The sequence below is a fragment of the Asterias rubens genome, chromosome 7, assembly GCF_902459465.1.
Source record: "Asterias rubens chromosome 7, eAstRub1.3, whole genome shotgun sequence".
Classification (NCBI taxonomy): domain Eukaryota; kingdom Metazoa; phylum Echinodermata; class Asteroidea; order Forcipulatida; family Asteriidae; genus Asterias; species Asterias rubens.
In genome coordinates this window covers 18426670-18447650 of record NC_047068.1, presented here as the reverse complement: position 1 = coordinate 18447650, position 20981 = coordinate 18426670, and the positions used below count along the sequence as shown (strand labels likewise).

The 20981-nt window shown below is 38.9% G+C and overlaps 1 protein-coding gene across 1 annotated transcript; it reads left to right on the top strand.

Annotated features, from left to right (window-relative positions):
- Positions 1-1294: 1294 nt before the first annotated feature.
- LOC117292857 (cytosolic sulfotransferase 15-like) lies at positions 1295-19564 on the top strand. The gene is made up of 13 exons (XM_033775027.1): positions 1295-1601; positions 3573-3740; positions 4199-4329; positions 5276-5513; positions 5778-5872; positions 6225-6411; positions 7525-7627; positions 11783-11916; positions 13018-13148; positions 14217-14454; positions 15839-15933; positions 18712-18904; positions 19461-19564. Exons 1-13 carry the CDS (start codon positions 1571-1573, stop codon positions 19562-19564), a joined length of 1848 nt encoding a protein of 615 aa, XP_033630918.1. The 5' UTR covers positions 1295-1570.
- Positions 19565-20981: the final 1417 nt, after the last annotated feature.

Below are 20981 nucleotides of genomic sequence, written 5' to 3'. Positions count from 1 at the left end.
TGCTAGCGAGTTTGCCGTTGAATTTAGTGGGACAACCCCCGCAAAAAATTACAAAATGTGGTGTGACCTCCATAGGAAACTGATTATTTTAGTCAAAATGCATCTTTTTCAATCAAAAAGTGCCCCTCTTTACTGGCTCTTATTTATATAAAAAGGGTACTGTTTCGAAAGAGGAATATATATACTATACGATGCCGAGCGACTTTGTAAGTTTAACAAAATCACTTTTCTTAAACTGATGAAAATGTCTCCCGAGTGTGTGAATTTGAAGGGAATTTCCCGTGTTGAACGGGTCGCCGTGAAAGGCGTTGAGCAGATGCACACTAGTTCTCCATGTGCTTGCAAACTGACCCGATCTTTAGTTGTTTTGCTGCACCCAGCAGCAATACACCTGGTCGACATTGCCTGAAAAATGCAAGAAAAAACCTTTTTCGAAACGTACAAACTTACGACTCGTGTGTTTGATGTTCGATCGAGGCAAACTCTGCCTCGATTGATTTCACAAAAGGGGTAGGCGGAGTCACCCCCACACAACTTTACTAATTTTTGTAAACATAAATCGTGAACAACAATTACTCCAAAAATTATTTTATTGTTCAGAAACATGTACTACAATGTTTGAAGAAAAAAAAATCTATTTCCAGGTGACTTTAAATGTTGAAGATAAGTGTAGGCCCTCGAATACCTTCGATGTCATGAACCTATTATAATAATACTTGAAATGTAACTCAGACTCGGTTGCCGCTTACGCCCTACCAACTACAACATTGTTAATACATTGAGGCCAATACACAGTATTAGTCACTGTCTCGAGGTGTGGGTACCAGGGAAGAAAAAAAAAGGTTTGTTAGTGGTTGGGTAATGCTTTTATGTTGGAAGGGGGCGATGCAGGGGGCTATCATCGGATACTTTCACTGGATAGCATGCAGTGCAGTGACGCAAGCTTTCCATATCTGTGTTTTGTCCGAGGGGACCTTTTTGGCAGCTGCACTTTCGATCGTGTGCGTATGGATCTAGGTGAAAGGTAGCCCGAACATCTGAGGTCACACTACGAGGTCCAATCCCCGTTCATTTACACCTTTCACCTAGATCCGGCCGTATGCAGACGTCACCGCAAGTGCCGTGAGTCCGAGGTGACGTGGTAGCAGCCACGTCACCTCGGACCACGTCACCCCGGACTTTTTGTATAGCTCCATGCTTGGACCAATCAAAACACAGATACAGAATGCCTATAATTTTTACGTCGGTGCACATTTCTATAAAGAAAGAAATCTTTTGCTCCACAATACAGCTATACGGTTGTTTGAATGAAGTCGGTGCATGCGCAGAGCAGAGCAGAGGTACGGCTCACATTGTAATAATCACATGTATTATGTAATGCGGTGACAAGAGGTACGGTGTACGTGCAGGGAGGTATAAATAAGGCACGCATCGGATGGTGTATAATCATTGAGGTAGAATTGGTATAATAAACAAGCAAATTACGAGCACTCACTCGTCAGAGGTTCTACATCGCACTCACTTCCTTGATCTTGCACACAAGAGATAGAACACCAACCAAAGAGCAACAATGGCTTCCCCTCAAGACATACAACAGAAAAGTGAGTACTGGTTCAAAATTGCTATGGTATGGGCATTGGCAATAGCCGGATCGCTGAAATGTAAATATTACTAATGTTTATAACAGGTTGGAGACCAATTGTTGTAAATGACACATTATTTTTGCTTGAACACGTTGGTTGCTGGTTGTGAGCATGGAGGTCTGCGAGTATGCTGTGAGTACGTGACGTCCGCATTGGTTGAGCCGTTGAGCATGCATGATCCCATAAATTGTTATGAATAAACAAGTTAGTGTAAACTTGTACCAGTCTTATGTGTAGTTTTATCACAACAGTCATCTTGCAATAGACGGTGTGACCTGTGACATCACATGTTTACAAAAGAGCCACAGAGCATGGACTTCCTTCCTGCAGGCACGATTTGTACACAGCCTAATGAAAGAAATCATAAAATCTTTATGGAGATTGCACCGTCTAATTTTTATCAATTTTTGATATGATGAAAGGGGGCACATCTCAAAACTTGTCCGGGATTTATCTGGAAATTATTACACAAAATGCCAAGTTTCCCATAAATTATGACCTGTGCAGTATTGTGCCTGCCATAATACACAAAGAATTTCAAGGTCACACCTATTGTAAACAAAGTTCACATGGTCTATGAAAGCAATCAATCAAGTTCTCATGGAATTATTCTAGGGCCATGTCACACCATGATGACGAAAGGATTTCCTTCCTCCAGGGTTTTCCTTCCTCCAAATGGTCACATGAGGCAAATATTTACAGACAACTAGTTCCAGTCATTACATTTTGCGCTATATCGCTACATCCCTGGTATTTAGGGACGTCAGTAAGTGGGGGTCAGTGCCACTCTGCAAGTTTAAAGTCACCTGGAAGTGGTATTTTTTTCAAAATAAAGCTTTTGTCACTAATATATGTGTTTTGATGAGTGGAATGTGAATAAACAGTTAACTAAGGTTTTAAACAATCAGTTCTTATGTTATTTACAAATTTAAGAGTAGACCCCGACCCGAGAGGGCGCTGTTCGTGACGTCAATCGAGGCAGACTTTGCCTGTAATGCGTAGAGTAAACACAATTGCAAAGTACATGTACGGACCAAGTCGTGAGTTTGTACGTTTCACAAAAAAAAAATTGTTTTTTCCGGCAATGCCGACCAGGTGTATTGCTGCTGAATGCAGAAAAACACTTTTTAAATTGTACCAACTCACGACTTGGACGTACATGTACTTTGCACGTGTGTTTACTATACGCATTGCAGGCAAACTCTGCCTCGATTGACGTCACAAAAGGGGTAGGCGCAGTCAGCCCCTCAAACAACTTTATATATATTTTAAACATATAAATCGTGACAAACAATTACTAAAAAAATTGTTTTATTGTTCGTAAGCATATACTCTTATGTTTGAAAGAAAAAAAATTATATTTCCAGGTGACTTTAAGTTTAATTATTTTTCATATTTTGGTGCTGTATATAAAGCCGTGTTTTAATTAAAATGTCCCGACCGCCTTTAATAGATATTGTCTGGTTCTTTAATTGTGGCATCAGGAGATAAACTGATAGTAATTCAGATACTTGTTATAATCCATCACAGTACAATGTGTATGTGTATGTTTTTATCGGTCTTCGTTTGTACTTTGCACTCTTCTGTGAAATTACATAAATGAAATTATACGTTTTTATTTATTTGTATAGTAGGCTAAAATGGTATAAGTAAATGGTGTCACATCGCAAACCTTAGTATTTATTCCTTAGTTATATTTTTTTGTACCCTTAAACCGATGTTTGTGAGCACTGTATAGTGTAATATACTTAACACGCAGCCCCTGTGGAGTTCTGTGGGGAAAAAATTAAAGAAATATTACAGAATTTGTGTTTTTCCACTGGAGGAGGAATTTTATTCAACCTTCTTTAATATACAAAAGTACACAGACTATTTAATATTCTTTATCCCCGATGCAAATTTAACATGTATTATTTATTTCTCCTTCAGTGATGGCAGTACTTGCCAATTTGAAACAAGAAGATGCAAAAGGTTTTGATACGTACGAGTATGAAGGAGTTCATCTTGCTGTAGATACGTTAAAAAGCACCATGGACGATCTCAAGACGTTTGAAATTCGAGAAGATGACGTGTTCATTGTTACTTACCCTAAATCAGGTATAGCATATTAGGTGTATGGTTTTTTATTTGTTATTTATCTATTTCCTCAAAACCTCAACAAATGGAGAAGATAAAAAGATTGAAAAAAATTACATCAAATAATTTGTACAGTATACACGAAATTAAAGAAGCAGGATAACCCTGACGACCCCCGAACAAATTGACAAAGTATAAAACAAAAGGATTTTTAGTCTGGGCAACATAGCCCAATGTCATAGGCTGCTTAACGGTAAGCAAATTTCGTGCTCACTGTAGCAGGACAAAACTGCTCAGGTGAAGCATTTCACAAGTTAGCAAGACAATTAGGCGGCCATCTTGCAGTTGCACTTTCACCATTCAAAGCTGAAATGTCTATGACATTAATAGAACGTGTCCGGTGCCTTTCATTTTTTCCTCCTCGTTTTACTTATTCTTGACTTTGGTTTTGGTTGGTCTTTTTTCCCCGCCTAATAAAGGAACCACGTGGACGCAAGAGATAATGTCCACTATACTTCACGATGGGAACATTGAGGAAGTAAATAAGAAACACACACTGCTTAGAGTTCCATTCTTAGAGATGACCCACGCTGGTGCAGCGCACCCAGAGGTAAAGTAGACGCGAATTAGTAAATAAAATTACTAAAAAATGCACTATATTAGTTTACGTGGTGACTTGTCGTTGCCCTCAATTGGCTTATCAAAACACGTAACAATGTATAGACTACTTAAAGACAGTGGACACTATTGGTAATTGTCAAAGACCAGTCTTCTGATTTGGTGTATCTCAACATGCTCAATTGGTGGTCAAAGTTGCGATATAATAATGATAGAAAAAACATCCTTGTCACACGAAGTTGTGCGCGTTTAGATGGTTGATTTCGAGACCTCAAATTCTAAATCTGAGGTATCGAAATCAAATTCGTGGAAAATTACTTCTTTCTCGAAAACTATGGCACTTCAGAGGGAGCCGTTTTTAACAATGTTTTATACCATCAACCTTTCCCCATTACCCATTACCAAGTAAGGTTTTGTGCTCATAATTATGTTGAGTAATTACCAATAGTGTCCACTGCCTTTAACATATTATATTAAATACGTCACAATGTTTTGACGTTCACGTTTTTTGCTCGCGTAACGTGTAGCTGGAGGGAGATTTAGCTGCACGTTACTCGAGCAAATACGTGAACATGAACATGATCGTCAGAAATTGGTATGGTTTTGAGGTGACGTCACCACTTTGGGCTAGTATTTCATACTCACGTTTGACGTCTGCTGCACGTACGTACCGACGTAAAAAATGGTAACTTCACGGATGCTAAAAACGTGAGATTTTAACAAAACCATATTGTCTGATGTTCGCGTTCATTTTTGCTCCCGTAACGCCCAGCTAAACCTCCCTATTTTATTGCGCGTGCTTTGCGTACATGCTTGGGGCTCGGGGCTTCAGACGGAGCCTGAAGGTGAATCCAAAGGCGCAGCCGTTGTTTCGAAAAGGGCATTTTGTTACTTCACTTTTATGGATAGGCCTATAAAAAAATGTGTTTCTTCTTCAGATGCCAAGGAGTGATAAGATGGTAGCCAATATGCCAAGGTCCACTCCTCGATTTATCAAGTCTCATCTTCCAAGCCAACTACTACCTCCTGAAGTATGGGAGAAGAAGATTAAGATGGTCTACGTCATCAGGAATCCTAAAGACACCATTGTGTCTTTCTTTCATCACGGAAATCTTACAGCACCTCACAGGAATTACCAATTTGATGACGTATTTGAGAGATTCCTGAAAAACACCCGTAAGTAAAACAAGGTGGTTCTATGTTTTGGTTTGCCTTTGTATCTACTGGCTGGGTAGATTTTCTTTTGAGAACTTGTCTTGCTAGTTCTACAACCGCGAGGTAGATTTTCGATTTTCCATTCTTCTGAAACATGAAAAAAACATGAACAAACAAACTGTGACCTATTCAGTAATGAGGTCTGTTGTCAAACGGTTTTTGTCACATTAGTATATGAACATGAAACGACCGTAACAATAACGATCTGATATTCTTATTTTCAAGTTCCGTTCGGCAGTTGGTGGGATCACATTCTGAAGTTCTGGGAGAAGAGGAATGAAGATCACGTCCTGGTGCTTCAGTTTAAAGACATGAAGAAGGTGGGTTTTAAAGGAATAGTACAATTTAAAAGTATACATGATGAACCCATGGACTTGGAAAAGCACATTAACTCTACCGAGGAGATTTTCGATTGCATTTTTGACTGATCTTCAGTGGGTAGCCTAGGTTCAATGAAGAGAAGCAACATGGTCAAAGATTCCTTGACGGAGTGTTAACTTGAAGTAGTTCCGAGATAATATTCATGTAGTTGGGAGCCTTGCCGTTGAGTGCTTTGTGGACAAGGAGAATCAGCTCGAAGATGATTCGTTGAGAGATAGGGAGCCAGTGAAGTTGTTTTTAACCCTGTTGATTTGAACACTGTTTTTTGTTATTGTCTTACAATCCTATAAGGACCTTCGTGGGACGGTGAAGCAAATCAGTGAGTTCCTTGGGAAATCCTTCTCAGATGAAATCATAGACGCCATTACCGATCACTGCAGCTTTGAGAGCATGAAGAATAACCCTATGACCAACCCAGACACTATTATTGCTCAAAGGTTTGGCAAGATTGCAGATGGAAAGTCATTTATGAGAAAGGGTAAGACTATAAAACCAATGTTTATGTGTTAAAGCGCTGAAACTTTTGTTGTAGACCGCTCCCTACAGCTCTCGCTTTGCTCTGCTCTAAGCTGGTCTTAATGTTGTCGCTATTTTTTTGACATTCATCATCATCTTCATCCAGTGTAGGATGTAGCCCTCCTCATGTAAATGACATTCATTTCTATTTCTTGCAGTTCTGGGATATGTTGTTCTTGCATAAACCCTGATGTAATCTCTCCATCTTCTTCTCTGTCTACCTCTTTTCCATTCCCTATCCTTGGTTGCCAATCCATTATTCTTGTCGTCCATCTAATTTTGCTTGTTGTGTTGTCCTTATGATGTATCTTACTCCAGCCTGTTTTCTTTTGTATTGCTGTACATTTAATCCTGTCTCTAATTGAGATAACATGTATAGCATTTTAAATGTCTCTCCATTGCTGTTTGTGCTGTCAGTTTTGTTGTTGTCCATGTTTCTGCCCCATTAGTAATCTTGGGCATCATCTGTACAAATTAGCGACTTTGGGACGCTTGGTGACAGCAGACGTACCAGGTAAAATCCATTGTTCTGCTGCCACCTAGCGTTCTAAAGCCTCCCATTGCACTACTATCCATAATGTCCTGATGATTCTGTCTTTTATTAGTGTGAGTATGGGAAAAAAAATTGTTTAAAGGCAGTGGACACTATTGGTAATTACTCAAAATAATTATCATCATAAAACCTTTCTTGATTACGAGTAATGGGGAAAGGTTGATGGTATAAAACATTGTGAGAAACCGCTCCCTCTGAAGTGACGTAGCGTAGTTTTCGAGAAAGAAGTAATTTTCCACGAATTTGATTTCGAGACCTCAAGTTTAGAACTTGAGGTCTCGAAATCAAGCATCAGAAAGCACACAACTTCGTGTGACAAGGGTGTTTTCTTCTTTCATTATTATCTCGCAACTTTGATGACCGATTGAGCTGAAATTTTCACAGGTTTGATATTTTATGCATATGTTGAGATGCACCAACTGTGAAGACTAGTCTTTGACAATTACCAATAGTGTCCACTGTCTTTAATTGAATTGAACAATAATTGCATTGTATTGCACCTTTTCCCTTTATCCATTTCAGGCAAAGAGGGTGGTTGGAAGGCACAGTTGTCCCCATCTCAAAGCGAGGCTCTAGACGCACTATGCAAAGAGAGGCTTAAGGATACTGGTCTGACATTTGAAATGTGATCATCTTGTCTTGGATCAAGGCAATGGCTTCGGAAGATTTTGAACTTCTTAATCAATGTCAAACATAAGTTTTATTTTAAAACACAATACATTGTAATTCTATAAAATGAGTATGGATTTAAAATAAAACACTATTTTAATGAAGGGATCTGTACAGTTATTAACCAATGCTATAAAGCCTGTTTTCCTTTTTACATTATAATGATTTTATTTAGAAATTGACGATTAACAACGATGGCAACTAATAATGAAATAATGTTAGTAGAATAAAATGGGAGTTCATTATTCATCGTGGGAAACGGCTCCCTCTCGAGTAATGTAATTATCTTAAGAAAGGGGTAATAAAATACTTTAAAACTGAGGCCTTTTTTATTATGTATCAGAAAGCACACAAAAGTAACGCAACAAGGCTGTTTTTGCTTTCATGAATTGCTATAGATTTTGGCGCCATAGGCCTACTTTATAATTATTTTGGAAACAAGTTTTGGTCCAGGTTTACAATTTTGTATTGATATGACATAATTTGCAAAAAGCCGTTGACCTATATTCCTCTATCATACGTTTTTCAGAGGGATTCAATATTGTCTCGAAGCAGATACATGAACGAAACTCAACCAAGCTGGCACCGTCGTCATTATCACACTTATGAGAAGCAGATCAAATCGTTGTTGATAATAAAAACAGGTATACCGAGTGTAAAAAAAAAATCATGCTTTTGTCCTGTTCTAGTTTGTTCTTTTTAATAGGCAAAATGGACACTGTTGACAAATACTCAAAGTGATTGGCGCATAAACAAATTGTTATCAAGCGATGGAAAGCTGTTGGTAGTATAAAACATTATGTGAAACGGCGCCCTCTGGTATAATGCAATTGTTGAGAAAGAGGTAATAAAATACTCCAGCTGAGGCCTCTTTATTATGCATCTGAAAGCACCACAAAAGTAATGCCAAAGACTGATATTGCTTTCGTTATTCATTTGCATTATTCAATGACCAATTGAACCCAAATTTTCACAGGTTTGCTATTTAATGCATAATGTTGGGTAACCCCAGTTGAGAATTTAGTGGTCTTTGACAACTACCAATGTCTATCAAGTGCCTTTAAATGTCGTCTCCATATCCATTTCACCGGAAACACCGTCTATCTCACCCCATACCAGTTCACGAAACCCGCTGAATGATTGCACTGTGAATAAATAAATTTATGTGTATGTATAATACATTTTACAAATACGGATACTTTTTTAAAATATTATTTGTTACAGATGCATGAAATCATACCCTTGCATTAGCCCTGGCGGCCTTACTTTCGTCTGTATCTATGTACAGCACAGAGGATCGGGAAGAGTCCTATCATAGGGCTTAACCTTGCATCAGCCGTGACACTTGTGTCATTAAGCAAGACATTTAACCATTGTTTCGTCCTTCGGATTGGACGTAAAGCCGTTGGTCCCATGTGTTGAACGGGAAGAACCCAGTGCACTCATTGAAAAGGAAAGAGGTTCACCCCGGTGTTCCTGGCTGTGGCTGCTGTATGATGCGCCGCAGCACCATGTAAACCCTAATTAAAATAAATACCACCCGACATTGTTGGCGTGTTATACTTCACCCATTTTATGTGCAAACAATTTTCTGCCCTAAAAAAGTATCTGCGACCTGTGACCCCTCCTTTAATACGTTTATAAAAGACCCCCCCCCCCCGACACAATGTCATTGCACGTTGGAGGAGAAATTGCTGATTGTTGACTTGGTTCCATGTGTGCGGCGTGGGTTTTTAGTACATGGCAGTTCATAGACCTAGGCCGTGTCTGAAACGACGACTTCGGCTACAGCTACGGCTAGATCAGCGCGTCTACCAGTGTTGATGATAGGCAGACGCGCGCGATCTAGCGGTAGCTAGCTGTAGCCGAAGTCGTCGTTTCGGACACGGCCCTATTCACAAATACCATTGCGCAAGCGCAGACTGTTGAATGAGGTGCATTGTGAGATAGATATGGATCAAATTATTTTGATACCAGTCCAAATTCCAAGCTTTACGGGAATTTCTGCGCTAGCCTTGTAACCATAGAATGCCTAGTAACGTTGAGTACGCACGCGCAGAAGCCACAATTTGCCGCTATCCGTGTAATACGCTTGCCGTAGACACATAATTCCCTGCTTCCGTAAGCGCCGATTCTGTGCTTACGGTAAGCAGAGCCATGAAGTTGGGCCCAGGTCTATTGTTGCCTTAAATAGCGCCCTCTTGTTAGCCTGTAAACTTCTGTCATTTGCAACCGCAATTTCAGACTTGAAATAAAGTCTAGTTCAACAGCGAATGAACCAATTCCAGGGGTATAATTTTATGAGCGAGAGCAAGAAAAGAAGGCGGCGCATGCAGCATGCCGGGGGAAAAGTTGTAGCGAGATCGATTACCGTTGGCCTGGGTACGAAGCTGACGTTCACATGTACTGTGTCAACGAATTCGGGTCATCTCGTACCAAGTCAACTCGTACCCAAGTCAACTCGTACCCAAGTCAACTCGTACCTAAGTCAACTTGTACCCGAGTCAACTCGTACCTGAGTCAACTCGTACCCAAGTCAACTCGCACCCAAATAAATGTTTTTAAAAAGTTTTACTCGTACTGATAAATATTGTAGTTTAATTTATTTATTTATATTGTTAATCATACATTTAGCTATTCATTGCTGCAATAATTTTGTTTTCTTGGGTTTTTTTTTTCATGTTGAATTTTTTTTTTACTTGGGCCCTACGGTGGGGAAAATTAATCAGAGAACTTTTTTTTAATATAGGCTTGTTACGCAAGGTGTTTTGGTTGGAAAGAGTGGAACAGTATATTTGTTAAAATGTACTTGTTATCGGAAAACGATAATCAGAACATAACGCAAATGAATGAATTGAATGAATTCTTACCATGAAATTTTCTTTTGGGAACACTTTAACAGGAAAAACACCAAGGTAAACATGAAGGGTTGCGTTTTATACATAGTATATTTTTTCATTGAAAATAATTGGTCTCATATGAACATGAAGGTCGAAATATTTATACCTCCTTGAAAACGAAGAACTAGTGTGCATCTGATCTGCTCAACGCCTTTCACGGCGACCCTTCAACACGGGAATTTAAAAGAAACCACAATGGATATCTGAATGAATATCCTAGCGGAAAAAAGGCAGAAATGAGATGAACAAACATTATTAAAAACGAAATTCGTGAGATTATTATTAATAAAAGTGAGCTCCATATGATGGTAGAACATCATTTTTATTTCCTATCGCTTACAAAATCACGCCGCACGGAAATTCTCCGTTTCGGCATACAACGTACGTTGTACGGTACGAGTTGACTTGGGTACGAGTTGACCTGGGTACGAGTTGACGTAGGTACGAGTTGACTTTGGTACGAGTTGACTTGGGTACAATATTTTGGGTACGAGTTGACTTGGGTACGAGTTGACCTGTTTCGGTGTCAACAACAACATGAGGTTCAACCCTCCACCACCATGGCCGGCTAGGCCATTCAACGGTCAACAACAACTTACACAAAAGGGACGCGTACGTCATTCATGGTCAGACCATGGAGTAGTTCATAATAAACGTAACCCTCCTCCCGACGGCCGGAGGTGACATGGAGGTCAAAGCCACCACCACCATGAATGGTCAACCCTTGCTCTTTTGGTGGGTCCTACTAAAAGCCGACAACTCGCCGACAACGCCGACAACAAGTCCAGAGCGCCGACAACTCGCTGCCAACAAGTTTTAATTACCTCGAAAATTGCCAATATACCATAGATATATTAGAACTATATGTGTTCTGTAATATAAACATAAATTTAATGGAAAAACTTCACGAAAAGTGTGAATTTTTAACCAGAAAAAAAACTGAACGTTCACGGAAAACGGTCGGACGCCATCTTGGCTTAAAATCGTGTTCGGACCAGTCCATTATGATGCGGGTGAGTCAGACTTAGCAATAGAGGGCGGGCGTCATGCACTGTGCACACTGCAGTGAAGGTCTTCACATGAAGCCCGCCCTCTGTTGTTGATAAGTGCTAAATCTACCCGTATCATAATGGTCTGGTCCAAACACGGTTTTTAAGCCAAGATGGCGTCCGACCGCTTTTCGTGCAAGTGAAGTTTTTTTCTGGTTAAAAATTCGAGTTGGTGTGGACGTATGAGTATGAAGGGGTGTATGTACCTAAAGACGTTCTTCAAACTACCCTTGATGATCTTAAGACGTTTGATGTAAGACAAGATGATGTGTTTATAGTTACCTTCCCTAAAGCAGGTATGTACTGTACTCTGTTATTGAAATGAGCAGGGCCCAATTTCAAGAAAGCTGTTTAGCAGAAAGTCTGCTTTGCAAATTCTTCTTCTTCCAAGTATAGACCATGTGAACTTTGTTTACAATAAGTGTGACCTTGTGCATTCTTCGAGTATTCTGGCAGGCAAGAAACTGCACTGGTCCTATGGGAAAGTTGATATTTTGTGTCATAATTTCCACATAAATCCAAGAGTTATGAAAGTAAAAGATGGACAAGTTTTGAGATGCGTTCCCTTTCATCATATCAAAAAATGATAGGGATTATAGATAGTGCAATCTCCATAAAATATAAGATTTTATGTTTTCTTCCATTAGGCTGTGTACAAATCGTGCCTGCAGGAAGTCCAGGCTCTGTGGCTCTTTTGTATGCATGTGATGTCACAGGTCACATTGTCTATAGTGCAGACTTCATGGTATAAAGATAACGCACTGTGAGGATGGTGCGCGCGCTGTCCAAATCTGTGGTGCGCTGGCAAACAAAATAAAACTTGTGTGCGAAACCTACAACGTGTAGAGTGCCTGTGAGCTAGATGGTTCCTTCCCTCCTCAATGCCGCCTCTCTAGGATCCTTCTGTTAGGAGTTCCAGTCTTTGCTGGTGCTAAGGAAGAAGGAGGAAGAGTACACTTGGGAGCTGCATGCATTCAGTTGGGGGTCCAGAAGCGACAGCCATGACCTCTGGTGTTAGATTTAGATTCAGTTAGATGTTTCTTCCAGCTGGTGTTTATGTGATCAAAGTGATTTCTGTAGAGCATGGCTAGGCGATACTTTGAAGCAAGAAATTAGTGGGGTACTAGTCAGTGGGGTACTAGTCACAGAAAAAAATCAAAACAAAATTACACCAAAAACAAAAGGATTTTTTTTTTAACAATTTAACTCATAAGGATTGAGTACATTGGACGAAATAATAAAACTAAAATGAAGGTGGTATAATAACAACAGTGAGGAAGGAGTTTTAATAAGAGGGATAACATGAATAAAATAAAAAATTCTGCAGATGCGTAACATTGATACATTATTACATGTGATCGATATTTTGTCATACTTAATTTTGTATTCATTGCCAGGTACAACATGGACTCTTGAAATAATGTCGGCCATTCTTCATGATGGTGACATTGAATTGCTGAACAAAACCTATTCATGGCAAAGAGGACATTTCTTGGAGATAACTTTTGGAGGGCATCAGAATAGAGATGTAAGAACTTTATGGTTAATTAGCCTGATTGGTTAGTATTTCTTGAACCACTTAAAGGAACATTACAGAATTGGTATGAAAAAAAACTCGTAAAAGATCACAGATTTACATGAAACGTACACAGTCTAATGAAGATGGCAGTAGGAAAAATTCCCTTTACTAAATATTTCTGTCTGAAATGTTATTTTTTTATAGAAATAAATAAAACCAATGTTTGGAGTTTATCGCTGAGTGAGGTTTTTTTTTAAATAATTTTTTTAATCGATGTTATGCAAAATGTGTAATCGGTTTTTCACAATTTTCTAGTCACGCAGAAGGTCGATCTATCTCAAACGGTCAATCGATCTCAAACTTCTACAGGTTTGTCAGCTTATGTTATGGTGGATTAAAAAAAGTGCTTACCGGTACACTGTCAGCAGAAAACAAATTTTCTAATTTTCTACAACGTCTCTGGACATTTTCAAAACTCTGCTAAAAACCCACCTATTCAAAATTTCTTATGATTGACTTTCTGTCTGTTTTTAACCATTTATTTTTGCCACCACGTTTGTGTAATTCAACATTTTTATTCAACGTACCCTTACTTCTTTCCAAGCTTCGTAATTTGTGTTTTTGTTTTGTTACTCTCTTTGTTTGTTTTATGCGCCTCGGAATAAGTTTAGTCTTAGATAGATGGCGCTTTATATGTTTTAAATATTATTATTGTTATTATTAATTGTTCCTTTAAAACTAAAACTTTAAACTACAGTTTTGTTGAATTTTACCCCAAATTTGAGCCCTGCTTTTGTGCTTCATTGGGGGTATGGGTTGAGATAAGACTTAAAGCTATGCATGGTAGACAATACAAAGTACGTAAGGTGTGCAGTCACTTCATGTAAAATCTCTTAGTGAGTAGAGGTGGCTCTGAGAAGAGCCGGTTTGTTCTGCTTGACGTTTTGGTCAGTGTGCTCTGACCATCTTCTTGAGAATGGTTTGGTTTTCTAAAGGAACTAGCTGATCGAAAAATCACTTTAATATAAAGAACTTGTGCTCCATTGTGTCTTACTTTCATCTTTAAATTCTTTCCAGCTTCCAAAAACGCACAAGGAAATAGCAAACCTTCCCACAAGTTCCCGACGTCTTATAAAGTGTCATCTCCCAGGTCAACTGTTGCCTCCTCAAGTGTGGGAGAAGAAGATCAAGATGGTTTACGTCATCAGGAATCCTAAAGACTTACTCGTATCATTCTTTCATCATCAGAGGTTATTCGCTCCTCATGAAGATCTTCAATTTGACATAATATTCAGCATGTACATGGATGGCACTAGTAAGTTACACTAACAGATGATAATAATATAAAGTATAATATTTGTAGCAACATTGTACCAACAAAAAATCGTGTCACTTGGCAAAAGCTGAAAACATACCCTCAAAGTTCAAACTTACCCGAATTTGTTCACGTTTAGCAAATGCTCCTCTGGGTTCGTCACGTCTTTCAGATACCTTCTTCGACTTCCCACTAGCTGGAAAAATTGTTGGGACGGCGTCGTGTTTAAGAATGGCTCTTCTCGTCATGTCAAATGAGTGGTGTATCCCGGATTCGAAGCACGACGGCTCGAAGTGTTCGCTGCATAGCGCTGAAAAAGACGTCGGACCGGACCACTTTGCTCTAGTTAATCTGACTTTCGCAGCCCACAACCGCCTATACTTGGGATCTGCAGGAAACAGATGAAGACTGATCCCATCTTTAGTTGTTTTGCTGCATCCAGCAGCAATACACCTGGTCGGCATTGCCGGAAAAATGGCAGAAAAAAACCTTTTTCGCAGCGTACAAACTCACGTCTTAGAATTACATGTACTTTTGCACGTGTGTTTATCTACGCATCGAGGGGGGTCTATGTTTGATCGAGGCAAAGTCTTCCTTTTCCTACGTCACAAAAGGGGTAGGCAGAGTCAACCCCCCAAGCACTTAATTAATTTTTTTTAACATATAAATCGTGACAAACAATTACTCAAAAAAATAGTTTTATTGTTAATAAACATATACTCTTATGTTTAAAAGAAAAAAAATCCTATTTCCAGGTGCCTTTAAAGGAACACGTTGCCTTGGATCGGACGAGTTGGTCTATAAAAAGCGTTTGTAACCCTTTTTTATAAAATGCATATGGTTGGAAAGATGTTTTAAAAGTAGAATACAATGATCCACACAAATTTGCCTCGAAATTGCGTGGTTTTCCTTTTACTGTGCGAACTAACACGGTCGGCCATTTATGGGAGTCAAAAATTTGACTCCCATAAATGGCCGACCGTGTTAGTCGCCGAGGTAAAAGGAAAAGGCAACGTGTTCCTTCAACATTAAGCGATGTAATGGTGTACAAGGTGCTGTGGCCCAATATACAGCGAGTCAAACTAGGTACACTGGGGCGAACCCCATATCTGTTCAATAAGTGTACTGGGTTCTTTTATGTTCATTTCACAACCAACAAGACCAGTGGCTTTACGTCCCATCAGAAGGATACAGCAATAATGGTTAAGTGTTTGCTTAAGGGTCAGGACTGGGACTCAAACTCACACTCTGCTTAGCAGACACAGCAGAGCTTGAGTCCAGTGCTCTTATCTGTTGGCCGAGACATGCCATGACAGGGTTTGGATGATTCATTTATTAACTCTGCATAAAAGTTACTTATCATTTGTATTTTTTTTGTTACAAGTTCCTTACGGCAAATGGTGGGACCACTATCTTTACTTCTGGCAGAGAAGAAACGAGGATCACATCTTATTTCTGCGATTTGAAGACATGAAGAAGGTAAGTGTTTTATTTATTTAATTTAGGCTGTAATAAATGTTGGAAGTGTCAAGAACGTCATGGGGTGACGGATTTGAGCTACAATTATTACACTCATTGTTTTTTTTACATTATTTTACTTTATTATTACCATTAACACACATGTGTTTGCATCATTGTACATAGAAACCTTTTTTGGGAGCCTTGGTGGCAGAAAGCTTTCAAGGTAAATGTTATTGTTCTTTGGAATGGGTACATGCTTTGAACTACATGAGCAATGGAAGTTAGTTTAACTGGTATTGACTGTTATTGTTGTTTGGAATGGGTACATGCTCAGAACTACATGAGCAATGGAAGTTAGTTTAACTGGTATTGACTGTTATTGTTGTTTGGAATGGGTACATGCTTTGAACTACATGAGCAATGGAAGTTAGTTTAACTGGTATTGACTGTTATTGTTGTTTGGAATGGGTACATGCTCAGAACTACATGAGCAATGGAAGTTAGTTTAACTGGTATTGACTGTTATTGTTGTTTGGAATGGGTACATGCTCAGAACTACATGAGCAATGGAAGTTAGTTTAACTGGTATTGACTGTTATTGTTGTTTGGAATGGGTACATGCTCTGAACTACATGAGCAATGGAAGTTAGTTTAACTGGTACTGACTGTTATTGTTCTTTGGAATGGGTACATGCTCTGAACTACATGAGCAACGGAAGTTTAACTGGTACTAACTGTTATTGTTCTTTGGAATGGGTACATGCTCTGAACTACATGAGCAATGGAAGTTTAACTGGTACTAACTGTTATTGTTCTTTGGAATGGGTACATGCTCTGAACTGCATGAGCAAAGGAAGTTTAACTGGTACTAACTGTTATTGTTCTTTGGAATGGGTACATGCTCTGAACTACATGAGCAATGGAAGTTTAACTGGTACTAACTGTTATTGTTCTTTGGAATGGGTACATGCTCTGAACTGCATGAGCAAAGGAAGTTTAACTGGTACTAACTGTTATTGTTCTTTGGAATGGGTACATGCTCTGAACTACATGAGCAATGGAAGTTTAACTGGTACTAACTGTTATTGTTCTTTGGAATGGGTACATGCTCAGAACTACATGAGCAATGGAAGTTAGTTTAACTGGTATTGACTGTTATTGTTGTTTGGAATGGGTACATGCTCTGAACTACATGAGCAATGGAAGTTAGTTTAACTGGTACTGACTGTTATTGTTCTTTGGAATGGGTACATGCTCTGAACTACATGAGCAACGGAAGTTTAACTGGTACTAACTGTTATTGTTCTTTGGAATGGGTACATGCTCTGAACTACATGAGCAATGGAAGTTTAACTGGTACTAACTGTTATTGTTCTTTGGAATGGGTACATGCTCTGAACTGCATGAGCAAAGGAAGTTTAACTGGTACTAACTGTTATTGTTCTTTGGAATGGGTACATGCTCTGAACTACATGAGCAATGGAAGTTTAACTGGTACTAACTGTTATTGTTCTTTGGAATGGGTACATGTACATGCTCTGAACTACATGAGCAATGGAAGTTTAAACTGGTAATTACTGTTATTGTTTTTTGAAATGGGTACATGCTCTGAACTACATGAGCAAAGGAAGTTTAACTGGTACTAACTGTTATTGTTCTTTGAAATGGGTACATGCTCTGAACTACATGAGCAATGGAAGTTAGTTTAACTGGTATTGACTGTTATTGTTGTTTGGAATGGGTACATGCTCTGAACTACATGAGCAATGGAAGTTAGTTTAACTGGTACTGACTGTTATTGTTCTTTGGAATGGGTACATGCTCTGAACTACATGAGCAATGGAAGTTTAACTGGTACTAACTGTTATTGTTCTTTGGAATGGTACATGCTCTGAACTACATGAGCAATGGAAGTTTAAACTGGTACTTACTGTGATTGTTCTTTGGAATGGGTACATGCTCTGAACTACATGAGCAATGGAAGTTTAAACTGGTACTAACTGTTATTGTTCTTTGGAATGGGTACATGCTCTGAACTACATGAGCAATGGAAGTTTAAACTGGTACTAACTGTTATTGTTCTTTGGAATGGGTACATGCTCTGAACTACATGAGCAATGGAAGTTTAAACTGGTACTAACTGTTATTGTTCTTTGGAATGGGTACATGCTCTGAACTACATGAGCAATGGAAGTTTAAACTGGTACTTTTTTTTGCTAGCTACACGTAAATAGAGGCATTCCATTTTAGTCTATTGACCCATTTCACCGGGCAATATAATCTTGGTTGTACCATTTTTGGAGTCAATTTCCTCTGTGCTTTTAAGCCAAGCAATATTTACACTCTTCCATAGATTTTGGCTCCAAAAATGGAGAGCATGGCATGCAGATGGTATACTTTGTGTCATGATGGTGCAAGGGAGTCAGTAAGTGCAAACTAAAAGAAGATCAGTCAGGTTGGCTCAGTGGTTTCTCTCCATGCCATTCACCTCTGTGGACCCCAGTTCAAGCCCGGACCAGTGCCTTGCTTGTGGGTAGGGGTTGTTCAGTCCCAGTCAGTCCCTACCTAGACTTGACTCAAGTCCCAATCCAGTGCCGTAGCCAGGGAACCCTACCTGGCTGCGTGGGTTTTTCCTGTCATGTCATGGAGGTTCTCCTCCCAAGTCTAAAACTGAAGTTTCTTCATTGTTTTCTCTACAAAAAGTTGGTGTCATGTTTCCATTAGGATGCTTCGGCGACTTTATAATTCAGATTCAAAACATAAGGTTGAGGCTCAATAATTTACTTTGTAACACAGGATCTTCGTGGGACGGTGAAGCAGATCAGCGAGTTCCTTGGGAAATCCTTCTCAGATGAGATTCTGGACGCCATTACCGATCACTGTAGCTTTGAGAGCATGAAGAAGAATCCCATGACCAATCCAGACTCTCTGATTAAGAATTTCTATCCAGACGGCAAAATTCCTGATGGGCAGTCTTTCTTAAGGAAAGGTACTAATAAGCTTTTTTTATTTAAAACAAAACGGAAACAACAAAATATTGGCCTACGTTGATTTAGGTAAGAGTAACTTATTGCTCATGTGGGCCCATCAATTTCATAGTACTGCTTAAAGGGTCTCTTTACTGTGTGTGTGTGGGTGATCAATCTTAAACTTATGGCAACAAACAATTTTTGGTTGAAAGCCTTCAGCAGCCTTCGATAGTATAAAGCATTTTCGTCCTGCGTGGACATATAATTCACTCCAGATTTTTGGGCATTCGACAAAATGAAACCACCTTTTGAAATGAAATTTAAACAGGTTAACACTATTATATGTTTACCAGTTTTTGTTGCGACAATCTCAAAATGGCAGACCACAGACATGCCTATGACATCAGTACTAGAGGACATTGATACCAAATCAGGCCTCAAAATAACCCACGGAACCCAAAGCAATTCCCTTCAAGGGGCAAAGTTTAAGGCCTGGCAAATAAACAATGCATTAAATATAAGGGAAACAGCTACTAAACCGCACAATGTTTGATACTTTTACTTTGCAAATTTCAGGTATTGTTGGTGATTGGAAAGTGCAACTCTCGGAAGCTCAAAGCAAGGCTCTTGATGAACTGTGTGAAGAGAAGCTTGCAGGAACTAGATTGTCATTCAATTAAAGTAATCACACGTTGATTTGATTCAAAATGGTTTATTAAAAACAAAGACCATCGCAGCCAGAGGCTGAATGGCAAGACAAAATGCAAGAAAACAATCAAACATGAAACACCAATATTAAAAAACAAGATTTACAAAGAATAGTATTCCATCGAGCAGTGGTGAAAATATGTTTGGACAGGGATAGTAAATACATTCTAACTACAGTGTGTGTGCAATACAAAACGATGGAGAAAACCAACATTTATTGATTCTGGTTGTGAAGCCAAGCAAACTTTTAAGTTACTACAAAAACTATACTGGCCAAGAACCCAATAGGGAAGGAAATTTCAGTTTTAGATGTGGGAGAAAACCTCTGATATTCCAGGGGGGAAGCCATGCAGTCGAGTAGGGACCGAAAACCCAATCCACGAAGTGCCCCATATGGGGATTTGAACCGGGGTTCCCAAGGCTAAAGGCAAGACAAGATGCCACTTTGCCAACCCGTAAGTGTGGGGTCTGTTAGCTCAAAGTTATCAGTCAATTTGATATTGTTTCATAGAGGTGGATTAACCTTTTATTCAAAGCCTGAAATACCCACTGAACTACTGGCCTTGGTCAGTATTTTTAGCAATTGGACATCATATATATATAAGAGATGTTAAATTTGCATCGGGGATAAAGAATAAAGATCAAAATTAATATTATATATACTCTGTGTCAAAACAAAATATACGGTTTTTAAACGGCTGCCGAATGAAAAAATATGATTCTGGGGGGAAAAGGTTTATATGGATACAGCTTATGGATTCAACTTTCATGTGCAACAAAGAGTCTGAAAATAACTAATGCTTGGGTGAGCACTGCTCATTGAAGAATAAGTAGCCGACTTCTTGGAGTGAATTTTGTAAGCTCCAAAGGGCTTACCTCTCACAAATTGGAAGGCTAATTACTGCGCAACATAATTGTCATACCCTTTACAACAGTGATCAGTGCTCACCCAATCATGAAATATTTTCTGACCTGTTGTTGTATATGAAAGTTGAATCCATAAGCTATCCATACACTGAAACCTTTCCCCCACCCCAGAATCATGTATTTTATATTCGGCAGACGTTTCAAAGTGTGTAGTTTTCTTCTGAGACACTTGTGTGTCACAACCAATCGACTCCAGTGTTTGTTTCTCTTTTACTGATGTATTCTATTCAGCATAACCTATAATTTGCCATTTTAAAGTAAAAACTGACTTTTGAATGTAGAAATACAAGAAAGATTTATATTCACTGCATAGAAAAAAAATAAATTATTGTTTATAAAATAATAATAACAATGTCTATGTACAAAAATAGTACTCCCACAACCAAACGACTCCAGTGTTATTTCAAACACATCTTTTGTTTCTCTTTTACTGAAATATTCTGTTATGCATTACCTATAATT